Source organism: Stegostoma tigrinum, chromosome 10 (genome assembly GCF_030684315.1).
Source record: "Stegostoma tigrinum isolate sSteTig4 chromosome 10, sSteTig4.hap1, whole genome shotgun sequence".
Classification (NCBI taxonomy): domain Eukaryota; kingdom Metazoa; phylum Chordata; class Chondrichthyes; order Orectolobiformes; family Stegostomatidae; genus Stegostoma; species Stegostoma tigrinum.
In genome coordinates, this window is record NC_081363.1 from 67,015,921 (window position 1) to 67,038,379 (window position 22,459).

At 39.2% G+C, this 22,459-nt stretch overlaps 1 protein-coding gene across 4 annotated transcripts in view; it reads right to left on the reverse strand.

Annotated features, from left to right (window-relative positions):
- fmn1 (formin 1) overlaps positions 1–22,459 on the reverse strand; it is a 389,228-nt gene that overhangs the window by 208,353 nt on the left and 158,416 nt on the right. For all 4 annotated transcript variants that reach the window (XM_048537805.2, XM_048537803.2, XM_048537804.2 and 1 more), the window contains 2 exons: positions 8,503–9,284; positions 1,771–1,921 (listed from right to left, as the gene is read on the reverse strand). In XM_048537805.2, the coding sequence (XP_048393762.1) occupies positions 1,771–1,921; positions 8,503–9,284 (933 nt within the window). The remainder of the gene's footprint in view (positions 1–1,770; positions 1,922–8,502; positions 9,285–22,459) is intronic.

The window sequence follows — 22,459 nt, forward strand, 5'->3', positions numbered from 1 at the left end:
TAGCTGACCGGAGTATCTAAATTTGCTTTGTGTCCACCGGAGTAGAGGAACTAGAGGGAGAGAGTGCACTTCTCCTATTTGGGATATGATTCTAAGGAGTCAAAGGCAGAGTGTTCATAGCATGTGCTTTATGCCTCTTATTAAGAGCCCCTCGAGTTCCCTATCGTGCTCCTTCAAATTCCCGCGAGCAATATACAAGAGGATGCCCAATGGGATTGGCAAGCAGTGTTTACTTAGGATGTGAACTCCTCCAGAAAATCTGCTCATGGTCTTTAGGCTGTCAAAACTGATTGCTAACTGTATAATTCTGTACTTGCGCTGTGGATTCCAAGTGGATCGGTGTAAACATATCAGAGGAATTAAGCAGCTTAGATTGTTTCTCCTCTTCCGTCCAATCCAGATGTGATCCATCTGATTTGCACCTCTGTCATAGTACATGATGGCCTCTATATGCCATTATAAATGTTGGTACCGGTCCCAAATGTTTAAATGATGTCCTTGTCCTCAAGTTCAACTGAGGTCAACTGCGGGTCACAATGGATCTATTTTAATTGCACTTCATTCATTCCTGCTCCCTTGATCCTACATAACTTTTACCCTCGATCATCTGCATTTGAATTAAAATAAACTTACACAGTCATAATATCACAATCCAAGACGAGACAATAAAATTCATCTTGATCAAATTTAAAACCCTTATGCTCTGAATTACTTACATCTGCTAAATATAAAATGCCGCCTTTGATTTATTTAATGAAATCCTACATGCAATGCAATATTCCTCTTCATACTTCAAAATCACTTAAAAGTGCAGATGTTACTGAACTGTAATTATAGATTGTTAAAACATTATTACTTTTAGCTTTGTTTAAAAGTGAATCAAAATTTGCAGTTGCACCAGAATTTCTTATTCACTTATGCAGAATAAAAGGTGGTGTGCTGTCCAATGCATTAACTACATAAAAATAAGGAACACTCTTGGCCTATTCTTTAAAATCCCATTTTGGCAACAAAAGCACAAATAACTCAATGTATACAATTTACATTTCTCTACATACACACATTCTAAAGCATTAAGTAGTATTATTGGTATTTGTTTACAAAACAAAAGAGTAAAAACAAGACATATTTAGCAGTCAAGTCATGTCAAATACCCAGCCAAAATGTTGACCGCTTCATCTCTCTAATAGCTGTCGAACTACTTCTTTTAAAAATCAATTTACTCATTTTAAATTGGTTTTTAGAGAACATAGGCCCACACAATAAAAAACAATTTGCAACTATTTACTACTATTGACATAAGGGAGACCAGAGGATGTAAGGAAATGTAAAATCTACAGTGGCTCAGTGGAGGTTACTCTTCTGAGTTGTGGCGGTTGGGAGGGTAACGTACATTATTCAGACAGACTAGATATGGAACTTTCTTCCTGCATCTAATTCCTGATGTACTGGCACTTAACAATACTCTCAATACTGTTTTTTTCACCCAACAATGTATATTTAAATATTAAAATGTAAGGAAGTAAAATCTCACTGTGCAATGTTAGGCCTCAAATCTATTGATTTAAATCTGAAATGTCTGTGACTGAAATCTAACATCACATGTCACTATATCCTGCTAGTGTCCTAAAGATTATCAGAAACAACTTAAAATATTGACTGCTGCTTATCATTGGTTAATTTGTAGATATCATTTTTTCTGTAGGCAAGAATCCATGGTAAAATTAATACTATACCTGGTAAAAAATGTGTTTGATAGGTAAATCTAACCTTTTTTGTCTTATTTGTCTTCTGGTAGCTGTCCGATAATGGCTTCTTCGTTTCTTTCATTGCTGCTTTGGAGAATAGTTCTTCAAATTCTTCAGCATTTTGGATATGAGGCTCTTCCAGTGATTCCCAGATGGTTGAGACATTGTCATTGCTGGAAATTACAAGAGAAATAACCCATTCATAAATTCAGCCATTGCATTTACACAGTAACTAACTTGGGAAGTTGCCAGGTTGATTCAACACAAAGGTTTGTAAACTGAGCTTAACATCTAAATCAAATGATCATGATCAGCAGCACAAAATCCTGTTGTTTAGGTTTTTAAAGAAACATGTAACGCGGAACCTTGGGATAATTTCAATAAATTGGATAAGGCAGGCAATCGATAATCATACTTTATTTATATACATCTGACATACACTGGTCTGTATATAGTGAAGTATTGCCATTTTCTCATGGGCAAAACAGCATCCAAGGCTTCCAATACAACGGGCAAGAAACTCATCTTCCACAATTTCCCCAACCACCATAACTGTGAAACTCAAAACATAAACAGCCAGTACTCCTACTTGAAACAGGAGTCAACCTTTCATATATTTAGGATTGAAGTTCAAATCATGTTTGACACCCTTCACATGATCACACTTCACCCTATCTGCATCCTGCCTGTTTCCCCCACGGACTGCTGATACTTCCTAGAGGCCCACTGTTGTTTGCCAGCAATACTATGCAACTTCCAAGTCCCATGGAATCGACACTCAATATTGAAGCAGGCTCCTTCATTCAGGTGCAGGGATTGTTCCCCCTGCCCTCCCCAACCCTACAAGGAGGAAATGCTTGGCTCTTTTTAATTTTGTTTTGCAGAACATAAATTTAAGCTTCAAAAACAGGAATTGCTGGAGAAGCTCAGCAGGTCTGGCAGCATCTGCAGAGAGAAATCAGAGTTAATGTTTTAGGTCAGGTGAGGAAGGGTTATTCAATACTGAAATGATAACTCTGATTTGTCTCCACAGATACTGCCAGACCTGCTGAGCTTTTCCAACAATTTCTGTTTTCGTTTCTGATTTACAGCGTCTGCAGTTCTTGCAGCTTTTATATAGATTTAAGCTTCTCAAGCAACAGGGCAATAATACCTCTGTAACTCTGGGAAGCTTAATACAGAGGGGAAATTTATCACAAGTTAAGGACAGGTTGCATTTCAAAGAGAAACTATCTGTAAATATGTATGCTAATAACAACCACGAGAAATGTGAGAGTTACTGATGTTTCAGACACTTGAACATCTTTTATGAGGACAGGCTGAGGAGGGTTGCAATTTTGAGATTTAGAGGAAATAGCCTAAAACAGCACTGCTCAAGCAATTTGGAAAGAAATTTAATACTAGTATTGAAGTCCAGGACATACTGCCAACTTCTGCCACTATGTAACCATTCAATCATGACTTTGATTATGAGAAAGAGAGAGAAAGAGAGAAATCAAAATGACAGGTCAAATAGTGAACAAAATCCTAACACGCATATATTAACACTAAAGGAATTGTATCCATAGTCACTTGTCAACTACATATTCGAGGGCATTAAAGTGTGGAGGATTAACACATAGCATTATAATTAACACAAATATGACTTTCCCCTCCTGGAGGTAGGGAGATAAATGGTTAAAAGGGGGAATAGTGGGGCGAGTTGGCCCTGGAAAAAATCTTATTTGTTCTTGCCACATCATTAATAAGCTATGGGACCAGAGACCCATGTGCATCTTTCTCAACTTGGCAATCATTAAGCTGGTCAATAAATGGCTAGCTAAGGGCCTCAAATTGCCACTTCCCCAAGTAGCTGCCTCCTCAGTGTGCAGAAAAGGAAAACAGTTTCCTGGATAGTAATTCAGGGAGGCCAGCATGGGATTGGGGAACTTTCCAATTTCCCCTATCTCTTGATTGTTGGAAAATTCCATCTGATCCTTCAGGGAAGGAAACTGCCATTTTTCCCTGGTCTGGCCTACATATGGCTCTAGTCCCAAAGCAATGTGATTGACTCTCAACTGTTCTCTGGGTAATTAGGGACGAACAATAAATGCTGGCTTGAGTGGCATCTACATCCATGAATGAATAATAGAAGAATCATAAACATAGCTCTAATCTTTGAAGTAAATCCATCATACTTACAAAGAAGTACAATAAGTAAATAAAATGATATTTATTTTGTTAGCTGGCAGCATTGCTTTCAATTATCAAACTGTCCCATTATGGAATACAAGATGCCTTGCAGATGCTGGAGATCAGAGGCAACAGTGTGTATTGTAACCTCAGGGTGTGAAAACGGATCAATCTGAATATAACAGTTAGGGTGTACTCCTGAAACTCTGTACACACTTAGATAACACACTGGGCATACTGTAAATTGTTATCTTCTAACAGAATATGTGTTTCTGGCTGTCCACTAAAAACCCTGAAACTCTTTCACTGTTTCCATATAAGCTGATACTCTATCAAAGCACACAATGTTGGCGTTTCAACTGAATCCGCTAACACTTTGGCATCTTGAAAAGACTTTAGAAAACAAATCATCTTAACACAACCCAGCTGCATATTGCAAGGTCACTTACTGATGTATAGGATGAACTGATAGTTGGCAACAAGGCTGTCATCATGCATTCATTCAATTTATAAAGGCCATAAAAATGTGCAAGACTGCGAGTGCAAGTGCTGGCTATTAACTGTTGCTGAACTCCATTCTTGACTCAATGAGAAACCTAAGTTCAGGCTGAGGCTTCCTACTCTAATGCAGGCTGGTGCCTGTACAGCTATGGATAGCTCTACTATCTACAGATCACAAGTGGAGCAAGGAGGACTGGGTGGGCTGAAGCAGTGTTGGGCAACCTGAAGCAACATGTCTTGGGAGGTATTAAGGAAAAAGCAATCCTGTAGTAAACCACAGAAGATCACATGGATTATTTTAAGTAGACTTTAACCAAGACTGGAAGCGAAAGCCTTTCTCAAATATTTGTGCTGACCAGAATCATTGCAATCCAAATTTTGTACAAAACAAAAAAATGCAAAATAACTCAACTTAGCATGGTATTGTTACAGATATTTTTCAGCATGAATCCAGCAAAGTCTGTTCTCAAGCATATCAACATCTTGTCCAATATTACTAGCTACTGTTCAGCTCTTAACAAAAATATATCAACTATATGTGAATTCACATATTGACTGAATCCATTTTAGGCAACTGAGGTTTTTAAATTGTAATTATATGTTAAGCAGGTTATTCGTGTAGTCCAGTGTCCTGTTATAACTTGGACCTTGGGCTATCTATTTTCTTATACAAAAAAAAATTGTGATTAGGGAGCTTGAACCATAAAACAATTGTTAAACACATTTCTTCCCACTAAAACATGCGGCAATAACATTAAATGTTTACTGTTTTCTAAAAATTCCTATATGTAGCTCATGCTTCGAGCACCTGTTGATATGCTAATAGCAAGGTTAGTACAAGTCCTTTGGTAACCAAACTATGATAAAAATCTTTGCTTCCAAATGAATAAGATAAAAGCCATTTTTGAAGTGAAATAGACCAAACACATATTTTTAATATATACTGTCCTTGAAAAAGTGCATGTAAAGTGGTCTGCTGTGTATCAGAGAGAATGATGAAACTTATGACAAGGACAGCAGGTTCAATATTGTAATTGATCAAATTATCTTCCATCTGAAATGTTAATGCTGCATAATAAATTGAAATGTTAGACTTCCATTAGCTCATAAGCAGTCAGTATTTATATATTCAGTGGACTAATAAAAAACTGAATGTAAAGTTGTCTTTCTAAGCTCCTCAGGCAGGATACAGCTATTTCCCACCTTTTAAATTAAGCTTCATTGCTGTTAACTGTTGCAATTTGCATATGGGGATGAGATTATATTATGTGGAGATGAGACCTTAAAATTATTGACTATCTTCAAATTTTATTGAAGAAAAATGATGCAGATATTATTTCATATAATCTATTCATCAGTATTGGATTTAGGTAGCTATTTTTGAAATGAGAAGAACACTTTGTTGAAAGGAATAATTGGCCCGTGGGAATGTTTTGCACAAATTGTACCCAAATAACACTGGTAATACACACTTAAAATTATGAAACTCTGGACTTAAATGCTGACCCAGGACGATGAAATTATAAAAAAGAATAAAGATATCATGTAGATAAAGGAAGGGAGAATTGAGTGGGATTATCATGCATTCGAATATAATCACTGCTTCAATCTATGTATCTCCTGCCACTGGCACATTGTGACGAGAGTTGAACAGAAGGGCATCAATTTACTAATTAGTTAAATTAAAATTCTCTTACTTTTGTAGCTTACCTGATTTCAGGTTAACACAGAGAATCCTGAAGCTGCTTGGCAGTGATCTTCATGAAAATCGGATTATCAACATAAAATTTCACATAAAATTTTGAAGGGATACAGAATCTATGAACAACTGAAAGACAACTGAATAGACTGCTAATTTTTTCCAATCACATTCCATCGTATTTTATTTAATTGTAAATTTCCAGCAAATAAGCAGAAGGCTGTCCCACATGTATTTTGCTAACCACTTAATTATGGTGCGGTTACAAATATTACTACTCAGAAACCATCCATCTACAATGTCCTAATATTTATGCAGCTTCCTCCTTTGAGCAGGCAGCAGAAAATATTTATGTCGACTCCATATCCTTTACTGTCAGAATAGTTAAACCATGTCCAAGGAATAGAAACAAAAATTGCTATAAATGATCAGTGGGTATAGTAGTATGTTTGAAGACAGAAAGCATTCATTCTGCCTCTCTCTGTCTGTCTCTCTCTCTCTCTCTCTCTATCTCTACAGATACTGTTGACCTGATAAGTACTTGCAACACTTTGTTTTTATTTAAGATTCGCAAGTGGGACTAGTTTAGTTTGGGAACATGGTCAGTGTGGACTAGTTGGACACAAGGGTCTGTTTCCATGCCACTATGATACTAAGGCTATTTTCAGCATCTGCAGTACATTACTTCTTTTTAATTCCCAACAAAGTTAATATTACTCCCCTCAGTCAGAACTCAAATGCCCCACTTTCCCTATATTTGGACAAAGAAAGTAAATAATATATTGCTGTCTACACTGTTTCGCCATGAAAGAAAGGGGAAAATTAACTTGTATACAAATTATCATTCCACTTTGTTACAAACTTTAACTTAATTAAAACGGAAACAAGTCAGAAATTGCTGGAAAAACTCGGCAGGTTTGGCAGCATCTGTGAAGAGGAAACAGAGTTAATGTTCAGGTCCAGTGATCCTCTGAAAAGGGTCATTGAACCCAAAACATTAACTCTGTTTTCTACCCTCAGATGCTGCCAGACCTGCTGAGTTTTACCAGAAATTTCTGATTTTGTTTCTGATTTCCAACATCCACTGTTCTTTGGGGTTTTTTTTGGATGAAAATGGAGTAGGAGGAAGTGTAGATTCTCAATAATCCTTTCTTAAATTAGTTTTCCCACTCTGTTGTAGTACTGATATAACTGAGAAGTATGTTCAACTCTCTGACAATTAAACACTGCAGTGATTCTCATATTAGTGTCCAGATGACAAATGCCCCCCCACAATCCATCTTTTTGGCACCATTTAAGCAGAAGTTGGAGCAATTTGAAAAACAGAATCTGAGAAAAAAAACTGAGGTTAAGCCAGTATAATTAAAATTTACCATCATAAACAACTTCAATGATTACAAAAACACTATGGATTGAAAAATAACATTAAAATTTACAGGATTTAGAGTCCTAAAAATGGCAAAGAGATTTGATAACTTGACAGTGATTTAGGTTGTAAACTGCACATTAGCTTTCAGAGATGAGAGACTGACAGGAATAAGGCAAAGTCTTGATTTAAAATGGCAAAAGGCCAAATCAACCTAATTTCAAAATACTACTGTCGCCACTGCAAGGAGGGAATTGTGATTACTTCCAGAAGGCATAAGCGGCAGCCAGGTTAGGGGAATCCAATTTGCTTTCAAGATTCCCTCATATTTACTGCTTAAAATGCCTCAAATTATTGCTTATGTTATTGTATTAACATTATAGGTAAAAAGCAACAGGGTACAATTAAAGTGTTCTATGGCAGAATTGTGCTCATGTCTTTTTGTCTGGTCACTCAAACATAATCATAGTTAATACCCTAGGCATTAGAGTTAGTCTGGAGTTAATAAAATTTAACGCTGTTTTGACAAAATTTGAATGTGTATATTACAGTGAAAAACAACTAGTTAACACTCAAAGAATAAGAGCAAAGTCAGTCAACAAATGTTGTTTGATTCATTGCTGTTACATCATTGGTTTAAAATTAAAGAATAAAATTTTGAAACTTTTTTTCAACTTCTACTGATATGTTCATAAAAGAGCAAATTTCTGTCGTCACGGTCAGTAAGATGACAAAGCAAAGGACTTACAACATATAGAACCCATTCAATTTCATTCTATGAAATTCGTGGGTTAGTTTCTAAAGCAGGAAGATGATCTCTACTGGCAGATATCACTGAGACGGTGATGGACACAGTTTATTCTTTCCTTTTCTAATGACATGGTATTGAGTGAATTTTGCCAATTTGTGTAATGTCATTGTAAATGCAGAGCTCTAATTTATTATAGGGATGTAACAGCAGCCCAAACATAAACAGAAATGTACATGCTGACAACATCAGCATTTATTAATGGTACCTGGAATCTTTTATCTGGATCCTTGTCCAATATAGAGGCTTCATTGGGCGGCGTGGTTCGATGATAGGCTTCCGTGCAGGTCTGTCCGTTGACAAATTGAAATTAGGTACTCCAAACGGTGGGGGTGGAGGCGGTCCAGAGCCTGGGAGAGGTGGTGGAGGTGGGGGTCCAGAACCTGGGAGAGGTGGTGGAGGTGGGGGTCCAGAGCCTGGGAGAGGAGGTGGTGGTGGAGGTCCAGAGCCCGGAAGAGGTGGTGGTGGTGGAGGTCCACAGCCTGGAAAAGGTGGTGGTGGTGGTGGTGGTGGTGGAGGTGGAGCTGGAGCTGATGGACAACCTGGGAGTGAGGTAGGAGAACCTTGAGATACCTCAGCAACTGATGGTAACGGAAGAAGTGATGCAGGCTGAGATTCTTGTGGTGATGAGATTTGTGAAGATGGTAAAGCTTCCTCCTTTATAGCATGTAGACAGCAAGCTGACTGACCATTCAAGGTCAAGGATGCAAGATTCAGCTTTCCTGGGGTGCTCAGATTACTTTTACCTGTCTTGCTATCATCTTGATTCAACTGTATGAACGTTTCTCGGTCAGTCTGAATGCAAACATTGCGAAATGTTTTTGACACAAGTTCATCTGCAGTAGAAACAGCAATGTCCCTTGTTTCAGACTTTCCCTCTTTCAATTTATTTTCCAATTTATTCTGTAGTTGTGCAATGGTTTCTTCAAATTTAGCTATTTCTTCAGCATGTTCCCCACGTACATGGAAAAGTTTCAATTCAAATTCATTCTGTTGAGAAACAATATAAGCATTAATATCAACATTAATTAAATATGCCAACTGAGCATATAATAATGGTCGGTGTGCTTCACTTAGAGATTTACTACTCCAGATTTTCACATTTTAAGTTTACTTTATTCTGGTAACTAGACTGGCCTCCAACATAGCTTTATTGGGTCATCATATATGTTCTGTTGACTGCAATGAACTGAACTTGCTTCTGAGGACAGGGTTCTTTAAAAATGCAGGATATTCTCCTGGTGGCATTGATGCCCCAGTGAAATTTGTGACAAGTGCTCTGATGGAATCTGTAGAAATGCTTCAATAGATCAGTCATTGTCACACCAGAACTGGAGGTGGGAGCGTTCTTGGAAACAGAATTGGCACTGATGTAATTTTGGTTCAGAATTTTCAGCAAAGACTTTTCCTCCACAAATGTTGCTTCTAGATCACATAATAAGGCAAAAAAAAAGTGGATGAGGCAGCACCTCTTCAGTGTTCTACCTCGTTGTCTATTGATAGCTTTCATTCCAGTACTCTCTCATGTCCCACTATCTACGAGCAGCCATGGTAGCTGTCGCTTCAAACCAAATAGCAGGGAAATTCATTGTTTCCCAGACCACTCCCACTATTTTTACAATAAAGGCAGGATGATGAAAGGTCAGGCAAGCAAGCTTCCTGCTGGGGAGGTAAGAGAGAAGAAAAATATCGGTTAACAGTTTTGGAGTTAAGATCTGGAGGTATACAGCACTGTTCTATTTTTATTCTTCACCCATCTATGATTTTATCCAATGCTAAATGATTGTAGTGCAATAAAACTTTGGCCTAAATATGTCAACGCATACACTGGCTTCATATCATTTGATGTTGCAATTTGGCTCTTTGACTCCTACTTGCATTAGAAATACTTTCCCTTGGCAGTAGCTAAATAATAGACTTTATGAGGTAGATCACATTTCAAAATTAAAACACTGTCATTTTTTTTCTGGCCCTCTATTACTTTCAAAACTACAGCTTTAAAATTCTTCAGGGGCTTTCCAGGTCTCACATTGGACCTCAAGCAGAATATCCACGAAAATAGCATCTACAATTTTTGCTCGATCTTCATCTCCATCTGATAAGCAGCAGAATTTCAGTCTGGCCTTTACAGATTTAATATTGAGCGAGGGTCTAGGCCAGGGACTGACATCCCAAGAAAAGAATCCCCACTTCTATTCTTCAACCAGGTTCCAATATTGTACTAATGCTAGTACGCTAAGTGAATAGAAGTGTATTAGTCTCAATAGTGGGAACCAAAACAATCAGACTTTATTCTTGAGTATTCAAGGTTTGTTTCAGCTATGCAACTGAGTTCCCTTTATCAGGAACAATGGGTGTTTGCCAAAATGAAGCTTGAACTATCAGGTAATGTTGTTAATGAGATACACTCTCATTAACTCCACAGACCCCAGGAGGACTAGTATTTTGGCACCAGAGGCAATGTGAGGTTCCCTTACACTGCATGCATTTATTGATGAAGCCTAAATAATGGCCAAACCTTTGAAGTAATTCAGCCCATGATTGCATTCATACCTGGACCTAAGATGGTTAATGTGCTCAAGTCAGAAAAAAAATTACTGATGTTAGAACACTAATAGTGAAACAAAATAAGAGAAATGGATAATCAGTGATGCTGGGAAGGAAGTGTATAGGACATACTAACAAAATACTACACAATGTCAGTGTCACTGTTAATAGTGAGTTGGAGTTTTGTTGTTGCATTGGAGAAGTTTAGGATCATAGAAGAAACTTAGAATCATAGTGCCCAACAGCACCAAGGATTCAGGTTTAATTCCACCCTTGGAGTGCGTGGAGTTTGCACATTCTCCCCATGTCTACATGGGATCCCTCTGGGTGTTCTGGTTTCCTCCCACAGTTCAACAATGTGCAGAGGAAGGGTCACCGGACCCAAAACGTTAATTCTGTTTTCTCCCCCACAGATGCTGCCAGACCTGCTGAGCTTTTCCAGCAATTTTGTTTTTGTGTCAACAATGTGCAGGTTAGGTGGATTGACCGTGGGAAACACAGGATTACAGGGATAGGTAGGGGTGTGGATTTGGATGAGTTGCTCTTCAGAGGGTCGGTGTGAATTACATAGGCCAAATAGCCTACTTCCACATTGTACGGATTCTATAATTCTAAGTTTAGGAGCAGAACTCAGAAAAAAGAGATGGGGAAAAATTTTATGAGAAGTGCACTCAGAAACTGAAGTGCTTGTTTTTTTTCCATTGGTCTCTGTGAAATCTGAATGAAACAGGCAAAACAAATTTTTTTTTCACTTTAGATATCAACTTGGCATTTACTCAATATAAAATCCATCTTATTACTACTACTTAAATCTTTTCAGTCCCAGTTCAAGGTAAAAACAGTTTGTTTTACAATGGGAATACGCCTAATCTATGTAACGTATGATTGTTTTTTTCTTTATTCATTCACAGGATGAGGGCATCGCTGGCTAGTCATCATTTATTGCCCATCAATAATTACCCAGAGGGCAGTTAAGACTCAACCACATTGCTGTGGGTCTGGAGTCACATGTAGGCCAGACCAGGTAAGGATGGCTGTTTCCTTCCTTAAAGGGCATTAGTGAACCAGATGGGTTTTTCATGACAATCAACAATGGATTCATGGTCATCATTAGATTCTTAATTCAAGATGCTTTATTGAATTCAAATTCCACCATCTGCCATGATGGGATGTGAACCTGGGTCCAGAACATTATCTGGGTCTCTGGATTAACAGTTCAGCAATAATATCACTCAGCCATCGCCTCCCCCAATCTTGAAGCTTATGGTATTAAAAGTTCATGAAACCCATTTTGTGTCAGCAAGGGCAGAAATGCCGTGACAGTAGAACAACGTGTCAATTTACTGCACTCCTGGAGACAAATCTATTGCAGCTACGTCTAGAATATCTTGAAATTTTCATGAAACCTCCACCTGACCAATTGTTTCTACTGGTGGGAGATAATGAAATGCAGAGAGTACAGATGCAAACAGATCAGACATACAGAGGCTCAGAGAAGCTGTGATAAGGCCATGATTGTCTTTTGTTCCAATAAGTGTCCAGGGGAATGGGAATGATTGAATATTTCTGAAGGTAATATCTCCGTCATCCAGCAGCCTTGGGACAGGGGCTTTGCTGGCCGACTGAATTTGCCAGGCCCTAAGAAGTCACGAATCAAGATCAATATGGGAGCTTCTCATCAGCACCCAAACCATTTGTTCCCACGTTTGGCTGAGAATGTCATTTTTTGTATCTCCTACACCCAGCTATAAGCAACAAAATAAGTCTTTGTACCGAAGGGCACAATGACGAGAATTTAGATTATTTCAGATCAGCAAAATAAATGTTTTGTGAGTGACTTTTACATGGACCTAAACTGGGCTGGAGCTGGATGGACTGCCAAAGACCCCAGATTGCTGGATTAGGGAGGTACAATCTCTACTACAAATTTGACACAAATAAGTCAAATAATGTCCTTCTGTGCCATATCATTCTATCCATATTGTTCTGTATTTGTTCAAGAAAATAGTTATTCATCATTACTACACTATCCAATTATTTGAGAAATTGAAGACAGGAAGAGTACTGTAAATCAGGGCACATGCTTCAATCATGGTACCTAATTCTAACTTACAAATTAAAATAAATAGCTTCCATAAATAAAAATTTATTTTTTACATGCTGAAATACTGCTGGATTTTGATTGAACTGCTGCTATTTCGAAGCTGTCCAGTATGGGTTTTAATCATGCATTTACTAAAATTTGGGTGATTTAGAATCAAAATGCTTCACGCATAGGCCTCTTCTATGTTCCCCATTACAGATATTGCATCACTAGATGGCTTATATTGGGTTTCAATTTCAAAGGAAGTAAACAGTTATATAGTAAAACGATCTTTTTATAATTTTTTTGACCATTTGAATAATATTTCAGGAGTGATTTGGACCATTGGTGAGTTTAATTTGAAGAAGATGTGGGACAAGTGAGCCAGTCTCCACTTGAGCAGAGTGAAGCATTAACATACTGCGCCACTGAGTGGTCAGTTGCAGAGCTGCAGGAAAAGCACGTGAAAAGTATTTGTTGCAGGAGTCTGGCGACTGGAATGGCACAAAAATTAAACTGCAAAGTGCTCACAGAAGGGGCATACACTTAACTGTCCTTCTGTACTCTCCCTATTCTCTAGAAATTGGTTGCAAAGCATAGAGGTAACAGTACAGTTCACCCACTTGGAACAACTTGATCCACTGAATGAACAGAAATGACAAAAAGTATAACAAAGGAATGGAAAATAATTAAACTAGTATGGCTATCCAGCTTTCTTCAGTTGATCTATTAAATTGGTGCCTTATTACATTATAGAACAACAACTTCAGAGAATTTATTTGTCAACTGCAGAGTAGAGAATTGGAATGCTGTTTGCTTATTTAATGAATCTGGTGATAATCCACCAAGGATTTACCAAGCATGCGAATTTTATCCATCTCATTTGGCAGCCAAGATAATAAAATGTGAGGCTGGATGAACACAGCAGGCCAAGCAGCATCTCAGGAGCACAAAAGCTGACGTTTCGGGCCTAGACCCTTCATCAGAGAGGGGGATGGGGGGAGGGAACTGGAATAAATAGGGAGAGAGGGGGAGGCGGACCGAAGATGGAGAGTAAAGAAGATAGGTGGAGAGAGTGTAGGTGGGGAGGTAGGGAGTGGATAGGTCAGTCCAGGGAAGATGGACAGGTCAAGGAGGTGGGATGAGGTTAGTAGGTAGCTGGGGGTGCGGCTTGGGGTGGGAGGAAGGGATGGGTGAGAGGAAGAACCGGTTAGGGAGGCAGAGACAGGTTGGACTGGTTTTGGGATGCAGTGGGTGGGGGGGAAGAGCTGGGCTGGTTGTGTGGTGCAGTGGGGGGAGGGGATGAACTGGGCTGGTTTAGGGATGCAGTGGGGGAAGGGGAGATTTTGAAACTGGTGAAGTCCACATTGATACCATATGGCTGCAGGGTTCCCAGGCGGAATATGAGTTGCTGTTCCTGCAACCTTCGGGTGGCATCATTGTGGCAGTGCAGGAGGCCCATGATGGACATGTCATCAAGAGAATGGGAGGGGGAGTGGAAATGGTTTGCGACTGGGAGGTGCAGTTGTTTGTTGTCATTTGGCAGCCAGTTTTGCTTTCAGGAGGGTAACATTTTAAAAGGAAACATTCACAAAGAAAGCGTTGGCATCGACAAAACATTGGGCCAAAATAAACTGGTGCTGTGCCAGAGCAGGGCCTGAACGTCAGAATGTGGCTTATTGTTCCCCTCCCTCAGTCAAGGTTAGTTGTGAGTCAACCTACTTCAAAAATGGCCAACTGCTCCCACTTCCTCCCCCAGAAACAACACATTGATGATGGCAGTAATGAACTGAGAAAGGAAAGCTACCAGCCAATCTGACTGGAGGAAAAGTCTGAGAATTGTGGTTCTGGTGACACTTGTGGTCACAAAGGGGAGCAATATCTTGGGTTCAGTCACCGGACAGACCTGGAGGTACCCTGTCCCAGCTCTTTAATGTTTCACCCAAGATGGTGAACAACTGGGCTGGTCTCCTCGATTCCACCGCCCCCAGTTACAGGTGCAACCATAACAGGGGGTGGGAACAGGTTCTTTGCTGATCATTAATTGTTCAGTTTTGGGTCTAATAGGGCACAATGATGGACAGGCTGGTTAATATCTTACCTGCCCACCACACAACTTAGGGATGGGCAGAAAGATGGCGAGGTAATCATTGATTACCTGTTTTGTTAATTTCCCTAAATGCTATAGATGTGGTGGGGGTGGGGATGTGAGGGGAACAGTCATGATATTCCTGGCGAAAACTAAATTGCATTCATCAATCACCTGAAATCACCCTTTGAGGCCAACTAATTTATATGCTATCATCACTTCAGCAGTGCAGCTCCAGAAGACCCTGGGCATACCACATATAGATGGAACCTGTGTGGAATGGAAACCTGTTTGTTTTTTTTAAAGAAAAGGATGCAGTTTGCTAAAGCAGAATGATGATTGACAGTAAGCACTGAACATAATGCAAGTATGGTATAGGTCATATACGACTTATGAAAGATTTGGGGACACTTTTATAGCATGGCCTCATTCCTCAGATCATTGGGAGCACAGGAACCCAACAATAATTCCCAAAGAGCAGAGGACTGAAAAAGGTGGAAGCACACACCATTTCACTGTGATCCAGATATATGTGTCTGTAAATTAAACGTACCAAAGTGAAGAGAGACGAAAAGAGGAGGCACAGCCACACAGCTGGCTATCCTTGGCAGGAAACCCAGGGGAAAGCATCTCAGGTGTCACACAGAAGGAGGTAAGAATGGTAATAATATTTTCTACAAAAAGTGCTGGAGATTCTGAGCAGGTCTAGCAACATCTGTGGAATTTTGAGTCAGATCTGCGGTAACAGTAGCACAAAATGCTGGCTCTGTCATTCCACAGGGTGGCACATGACTGGAAGAAAAGCTCAATGATTTGACGACGGCAACATATATTTCGTGACTCAGTGATGAGAACATGGAACCCAACACCACATGGTGTGCTTGCAACAAGTGGCATGTCTGAGACGAAGGTGGATAGTTGAACAGAGACAGGAACAGAAGGGTGAGCTGAAGCAAATACTATGGAAAACTTGTGTTAACATAATAATAGCATAAATGCTGGAAATGACTGACTGTTTGGGAAAACACTGCCCGGGCAAAAGTATCCCAATGATGAATCAATGCCTTTGGAAATAAAAGGGGGAAGAGACAGGTAAAGTTACTTACAGTAAAACGATAAAAACATTTTTTGCTGCAGTGTTATTAAGTACTTACTATTCGTAAAATAGCTTTTCTCCCTGTACATCAATCAATTTTCTAATGGTGACTTCCAGTGGCTTTTTAAACATAAGCCTGTGGTAAATGCCACCTTATTGGCTGTCTAACACCACAGTATAGCCACTGGTGAAAACAAAGGCTGCCACAACAGCTTGTGATGTATAAGCTTACGTTGTAAAACATATGGTATATGAGCTGCATTGCTGGTGTTTCTTTCCATCAACTTCAGTAAGCACATGGAAAATATACCATGATTACTAAGGCAAAGACAGTATTTTGTATGTCTTTATTTCAGTGAATTTCTATTGCATCAACCCTTCCCATGCACAGTTTGATTTTCCTCCTCCCTCTTGAAAATGTCATTCAATCCCAAGTAACAATATAACCATTGACAATTGTACCATAAAACAAAGTACTATACCATCATTATAACAAATAAGAAATCATTAATTAATCTGTTTTACAGGTATTAAATAACACTTAGAGATGTAAATCTGTATGTGTAATAATTCTGGAACCGGAAAAGGGTTAGGAATCTCATCACTAAGATAACTTTATGAAGAATGCATTATAAAAACTGCAACTCCAATAACACCTGTCCGCTACATACTATGCAAACAAAAAGAATTGTGTTTTTAATGCCATTTTTATCAATATGATGGGATGGCGACTTCCTTCTTACAATTTCCATATTCAACAATATAAAGTGATTCATAGGTCATGCTATTAAGAATGGATTCTTATATGTCAACGTCAAGAAAATAAATGCTGATGTATTTGTAGGTACCTGTTTTTGATGTATTTTAATGCATCTGTGTTTTTATCAATAGGTATAAGCCAATAGAGAGTGTGGCTTACCCAGATCTACAGTGATCTCTTTTGGACTTAACATTTTACTACCATGTATTTATTTTGAGTCTTCACCCCAAATTTTTATCCTTTTACTCTGAACTTCTGGAGTCAGTGATTCGTTTTCTGGTATGATTCCAATAACTCATGTAAGCGGCTTATCATTGTGGAAAAACTTCATGATTATTTGAACACATGTTTGTCATAGAAGTCAACAAAACCTGAGCCAATGTAGTCATAGATAATAAAGTGTGAAGCTGGATGAACACAGCAGGCCAAGCAGCATCTTAGGAGCACAAAAGCTGATGTTTCGGGCCTAGACCCTTCACACTTTGTTATCTCGGATTCTCCAGCATCTGCAGTTCCCATTATCTCTGATCCAAATGTAGTCATAAGCTGGTGATGAAAACTGAACAGCACAGCTCACAGTAATCAGTTATAGTGTTTGTACTGCCACTGAGCTGAGATCAAGGAACATAGCAGTGACAAGGGTGGATGGCTGCATGTCCCCGATCTGAACAACTTAGCTCCATGCCATACAGAGGGCAGAATTTTCCCAGCCCTTGAGCAGATGGACAATGGTGAGAAATTTGTGTGAATGTGATAAGAATGGGAAATATGAGATGCTTATTGTAGAGAAAAAGTAGCCTGATTTTCCCCTGAAAGTTTCAATGGCTAGTCAAGAATCTCAAAAGTCAATGGTGAGAACCTCACTAGTGTGCATTAATGTCTCATTATTCATTAATCTCGCCTCATTTCAGAGCTGTGTGTGATTCTCCCAGGTATGGGTGAGAAATTGGGTGGCGACAATTCCAACATGACCTGGCAGCTGCAGCTTGCCAACATGCTCTCCAGGTCTCCCTGTTGGCCATCATTACCGAACATCTCATGCTCGTGGGCAACAACCATCCACAGGAAGTGGTATCAGCAAAACACCAGCCTCACCATATAACCATGGCTAATTTAGACAATGTTTGAAAGGACTTCAAATCTTAACCACACTGCACTTGGAGCTCTCTGATATGTTATACTGCGATGCTCCTGCTGGGTCGCTCTGTGCACAGGAACACACATCTCTCATGCTCCTGCACAGGATACGCCTCAGGGCTCTGCCTTTTTTAGCATTCATTTACTTTCCACTTAGTCCAATGTTCACAGTATCTCTATCATGCCTGTGCATGTGCTTTGACCAACTGGCCATGTCTAAAAGTTTATGAAAAGGAGTCATTAACTGAGTGAAGAAAATTATGGTCAGTTGAGAAGAGCCCCAAGTGTCTGTCAAGGGCATTTTCTGATGGTTAGTCAGTCACTTGGTGCAATAATGATCTTGGGGTATGGTGTTGGTGGTGAGGAGGGGTAAGTGGGGGTGGGGAGGGAGCAGCATGAGATACGTGTCCCTACATTCTAGGTTTTGGGGCAGGGTTCTTCCTGCAGGTCAAGTCCAACCATCAGAAGACCAGATATAATTCAGAGAATTGTACAGGCATCAGTCAGAGGTGATTTTAAATTGGAGTTATCCTCACTAGTCAGTTGGGTAGGAAATCCCCTGTCTACCCAAGGCATTTGAGTAATAGAGTCAAGGAGGGTATCAAGGCTAGGGTATATTGTATTAAAACCAAAAGAACTGTGGATGCTGTAAATCAGGAACAAAAACAAAGTTGCAGGAAAAACTCAGCAGGTCTGGCAGCATCTGTGAATGAAAAACAGAGTTATAACGTTTCGGGTCCGGTGACCCTTCCTCAGAACTCAACTGGGCTGCAATGTTAACTCTATTTTTTCCTTCACAGATGCTGCCAGACCTGCTGAGCTTTTCCAGCAACTTTGTTCTAGACTGTACTGTGTTGGAGTAAGTGTGAAGTTTGGAACCACTGTACTTGGATGCAAAGGGGACAATTTCGCTGAACGGGGGAACAAGTCCAGGGAGAAGGGTGAATGAAAGGGAATGGCGCACTGCAATGAGCGATAGTTTGTAAGTTATCACCACTGTGGCTTCAGCAATGGGATGCAGTGGATTGTGAACTCGGGCATGGCTATGTTGAAAAATGGCAGACTCTCAGTGGGCAAAATGAAATTAATATTTGTTTTGTCTGTGGGAGCAGATGGTGATGTGAGGTCCTTCAAGGGGCAATTACATAGTAAGGCATCCAGCAACTCAGTGATGACACACATCTGCTATTAAATTACTGTGTGTGTGCAGATCATACATTGAGCAATAATAAACACATTTTGGTCACTAGCGATGTCTTTGATCATGACAAATTAATGCCAATAAGCTTTGTAAAGCAGAACCAACGGTGTAATAGATCACAGGTCAATGTGGAAGCACCTCAAGGTCCTCCCTTCAGCAAGGCCTCCATGTCCTATTGTATCACAGTCTATGCTGACTGAAGGTCAGTGTAGGCTCAGACTGAGGATATACTGGGACACCATACAGAGCTGTGCCATCTGCTGAGGCAAGATTTGTGTTCTGAAGGAGGTCATCTCATCCCAGTAGCCATCAAGATGACAGCAACGCTTCATTTATAAGCAACTGATTCATTACAGACATGCACTGGGGACCTGTGTGGAATCTGCCAATTCTCAACATACAAATGTACCAAGGACATTACAAATTTGATGAGGTTAGTGCTACAGAGCGAGCAATAGAATTTACAACCTAGGTAGCTTCCCCCAGTGCACAGCACTGTACACATGCATTGGGTGAATCATATTATAATGTGGCTAGACTCATGAACAGAAAAGGGTACTATTCGACTATTGCCCAAATCATCTAATCATTGCTAATATATCTTAGAAGTCTATGCTGTGTACTCTGGAAGCTGCCATGATGCCTGATAACGCAAATGTCTGCTTCATTCAAAGGGAAATAAGGGAATATTCAAAGGGAATACTTTCTCCAACTTTGGTTGATCATTCCTCAGAGGAATCCCTGGCCAAGGAAGAATGCAGGTACAACGTAGCCCACTTTACACCAAGCCCATCATTGAATAGACAACAGGCTTACTGAAGATGGGGTTCTGATGCTTGGATCTATCTGAAGTGGCAGTGCAGTACAGTTCATACATAATCCTGCAATGCTATCCTCTGCACAAACAGAGAAAGCAAACAGAGGAAGTCATACGTTATACTCCAAAAGATATATGTCTTTAAACAGAATTCAAGCCCACACTTTCAGTTAAGAGCTTTATTTCAGTTTACCACACTCCATAAAACTCACACGCTACTCATTCCAATATTTATGCAACTAATTCAAGCCCAATGGCATATCAACCTGATCAGAGATGTTCTGACGCACCTCTGGAGCAGGTGGGACTTGAACCTGGGTCTCCCTTCCCATTATTCATTTCTGAATAAGGGTCTTGACTCGAAATGTCAACTTGCCGGCTCGTCTGATGCTGCCAGGCCTGCTGTGTTCCTCCAGCTCCGTACTGTGTTATCTCTGACTTCAGCATCTGCAGTTCTTGCTATCTCCCCATTGTACAACTTCAAAGCAAATTTTTTTCTTATATATATCCGCAAGTGCTCTTATACACAACTGAACATTTTTTTTCTCTCACCATTCACTTCTGGTATTTTTTAATCCATTAATCACCACCAGTAAATCACCCATGCTTTCCAACTGTTTAATTTACATGCAAAACCCATTAAGCGCAATGCGCTTCAAAGCCAATTAAATCTTCATTAATATATCCATCAATTATTCCCTCTCTCTGTCACTTGAGGAGTGCAGAAGATCATTAACCTTCAAGTGGCATTGTGTTGTGCTCTTCTGGACAGTGGCTACTGTACTGAGCCTAGTAGTCATCTCTGACTAAGCAGGCAGCGTTTAGCACCTCTGGTAGTTCTGTACTTTTACAACCACCATACAGTTCTATAATCAAAGCGACTGCCAAAATTTATTATAGAAGAAAACGATCGAACAATAAATTCCCATTACTCATTTCTGAATAAGGGTCTTGACTCGAAATGTCAACTTGCCGGCTCGTCTGATGCTGCCAGGCCTGCTGTGTTCCTCCAGCTCCGTACTGTGTTATCTCGGACTTCAGCATCTGCAGTTCTTGCTATCTCCCCATTGCTTATGTCTCTTTTTTGAATGTACTCTCAAAGTGTTGACAAACCTTACCTTGAAACCAAATAAATTTACATTCTTGTATAGTGTATCACTAACTATACATCATACAAGAGAGACTGTCAGGTCTAAACAACCTGAAACAGTATTATGAGTTAAAAAGACGAATAGGCAAATAGGAAATATATTTCAATTTGCATGCAAGGAATGTGTTGTTGCAGAGTTTTAATTAAAGATGCTAAATTAGTAACGTAGGTGAAGAAAATTTATCAAAGGTGAAAGAACAGTGAGAAAAACTTTACAGAAAAGCACCTAATGAAAGGTATGAGTTCAGTAAATTACAGAAGATCTTTTGCTTTGCAAGCAATTGGAAATGAAAGGCACAGCCACTAGCTGATTTCTAAATTGTGTGCCAAAACTGTTGTTACAAAATGACTCGTACGGTTCTATATGGTGTCTTTTTATTTTCTCACATCATCTTGAAGAATTCAAAATTGTCTCATATATATCATAAACAAGTGCGAACAACGAACTTTTTGATGTTGACATTGTTGATTATTTCCTAGTTATTCTGACAACAAAAATGCACATTCATGACAGAAGTGTAACAAATATATTTTTCAGGAACTGGTTAATTTAACAAAAAGGCTTCAATAGTTTTAAAGAATTCAAACATTCCATTGTTAGGTAGAAGGAATTGAGTTTTTCAACATTGTTTCACTCACAAGATCACCATATTAGTATGGTATAAATATAGTTTGAAAGAGAATTTACTTGTGGTTCTTGAGCATTTGATGTATTGGGCAATAAGTCCATGCTGCAAAAAGAATGGAATTTGACATTTGGTGCTTTTAAACTCTTTCACTTATTCTGATTATTAAACCTCAAAGTGCTTACTGATAATGACGTGTGAAAGTTGGCCTACATGCATCTGTGTGATGCAATAATAAGTGGGTTTCCAATTTCAAAATAAGAAAACTAACGTCAAACATATTCATACCATTTCTTGCTCATTTTGGTTAAAGCAAACATTTATATTTGCTAATATAGAAACTTACATTTGTTAAATGGCATAGTTTATTATAAATGGCATCTGTGCAATATCAAGCAGAGATGTAGTTTAATGGTAATGTTCTTGCATTGGGTGAAACAGTTTCCATCTGGAAACCATTAGCTCCAAAATGTACTTATTTTGTTTCAAACCTGAAAACAATTTTAACGTACATAATCAGGTGATTTACAATTGGCACCTACAGCCATATTAAGCTTACTTTGGTAGCTATTTATTTGCATGCTTTATTACTGAAATATATTTTGCTTTCTTATGGCTTAAGTAAGTCGCAAATAGTCTTAGCAATGTAAAATGTAAAA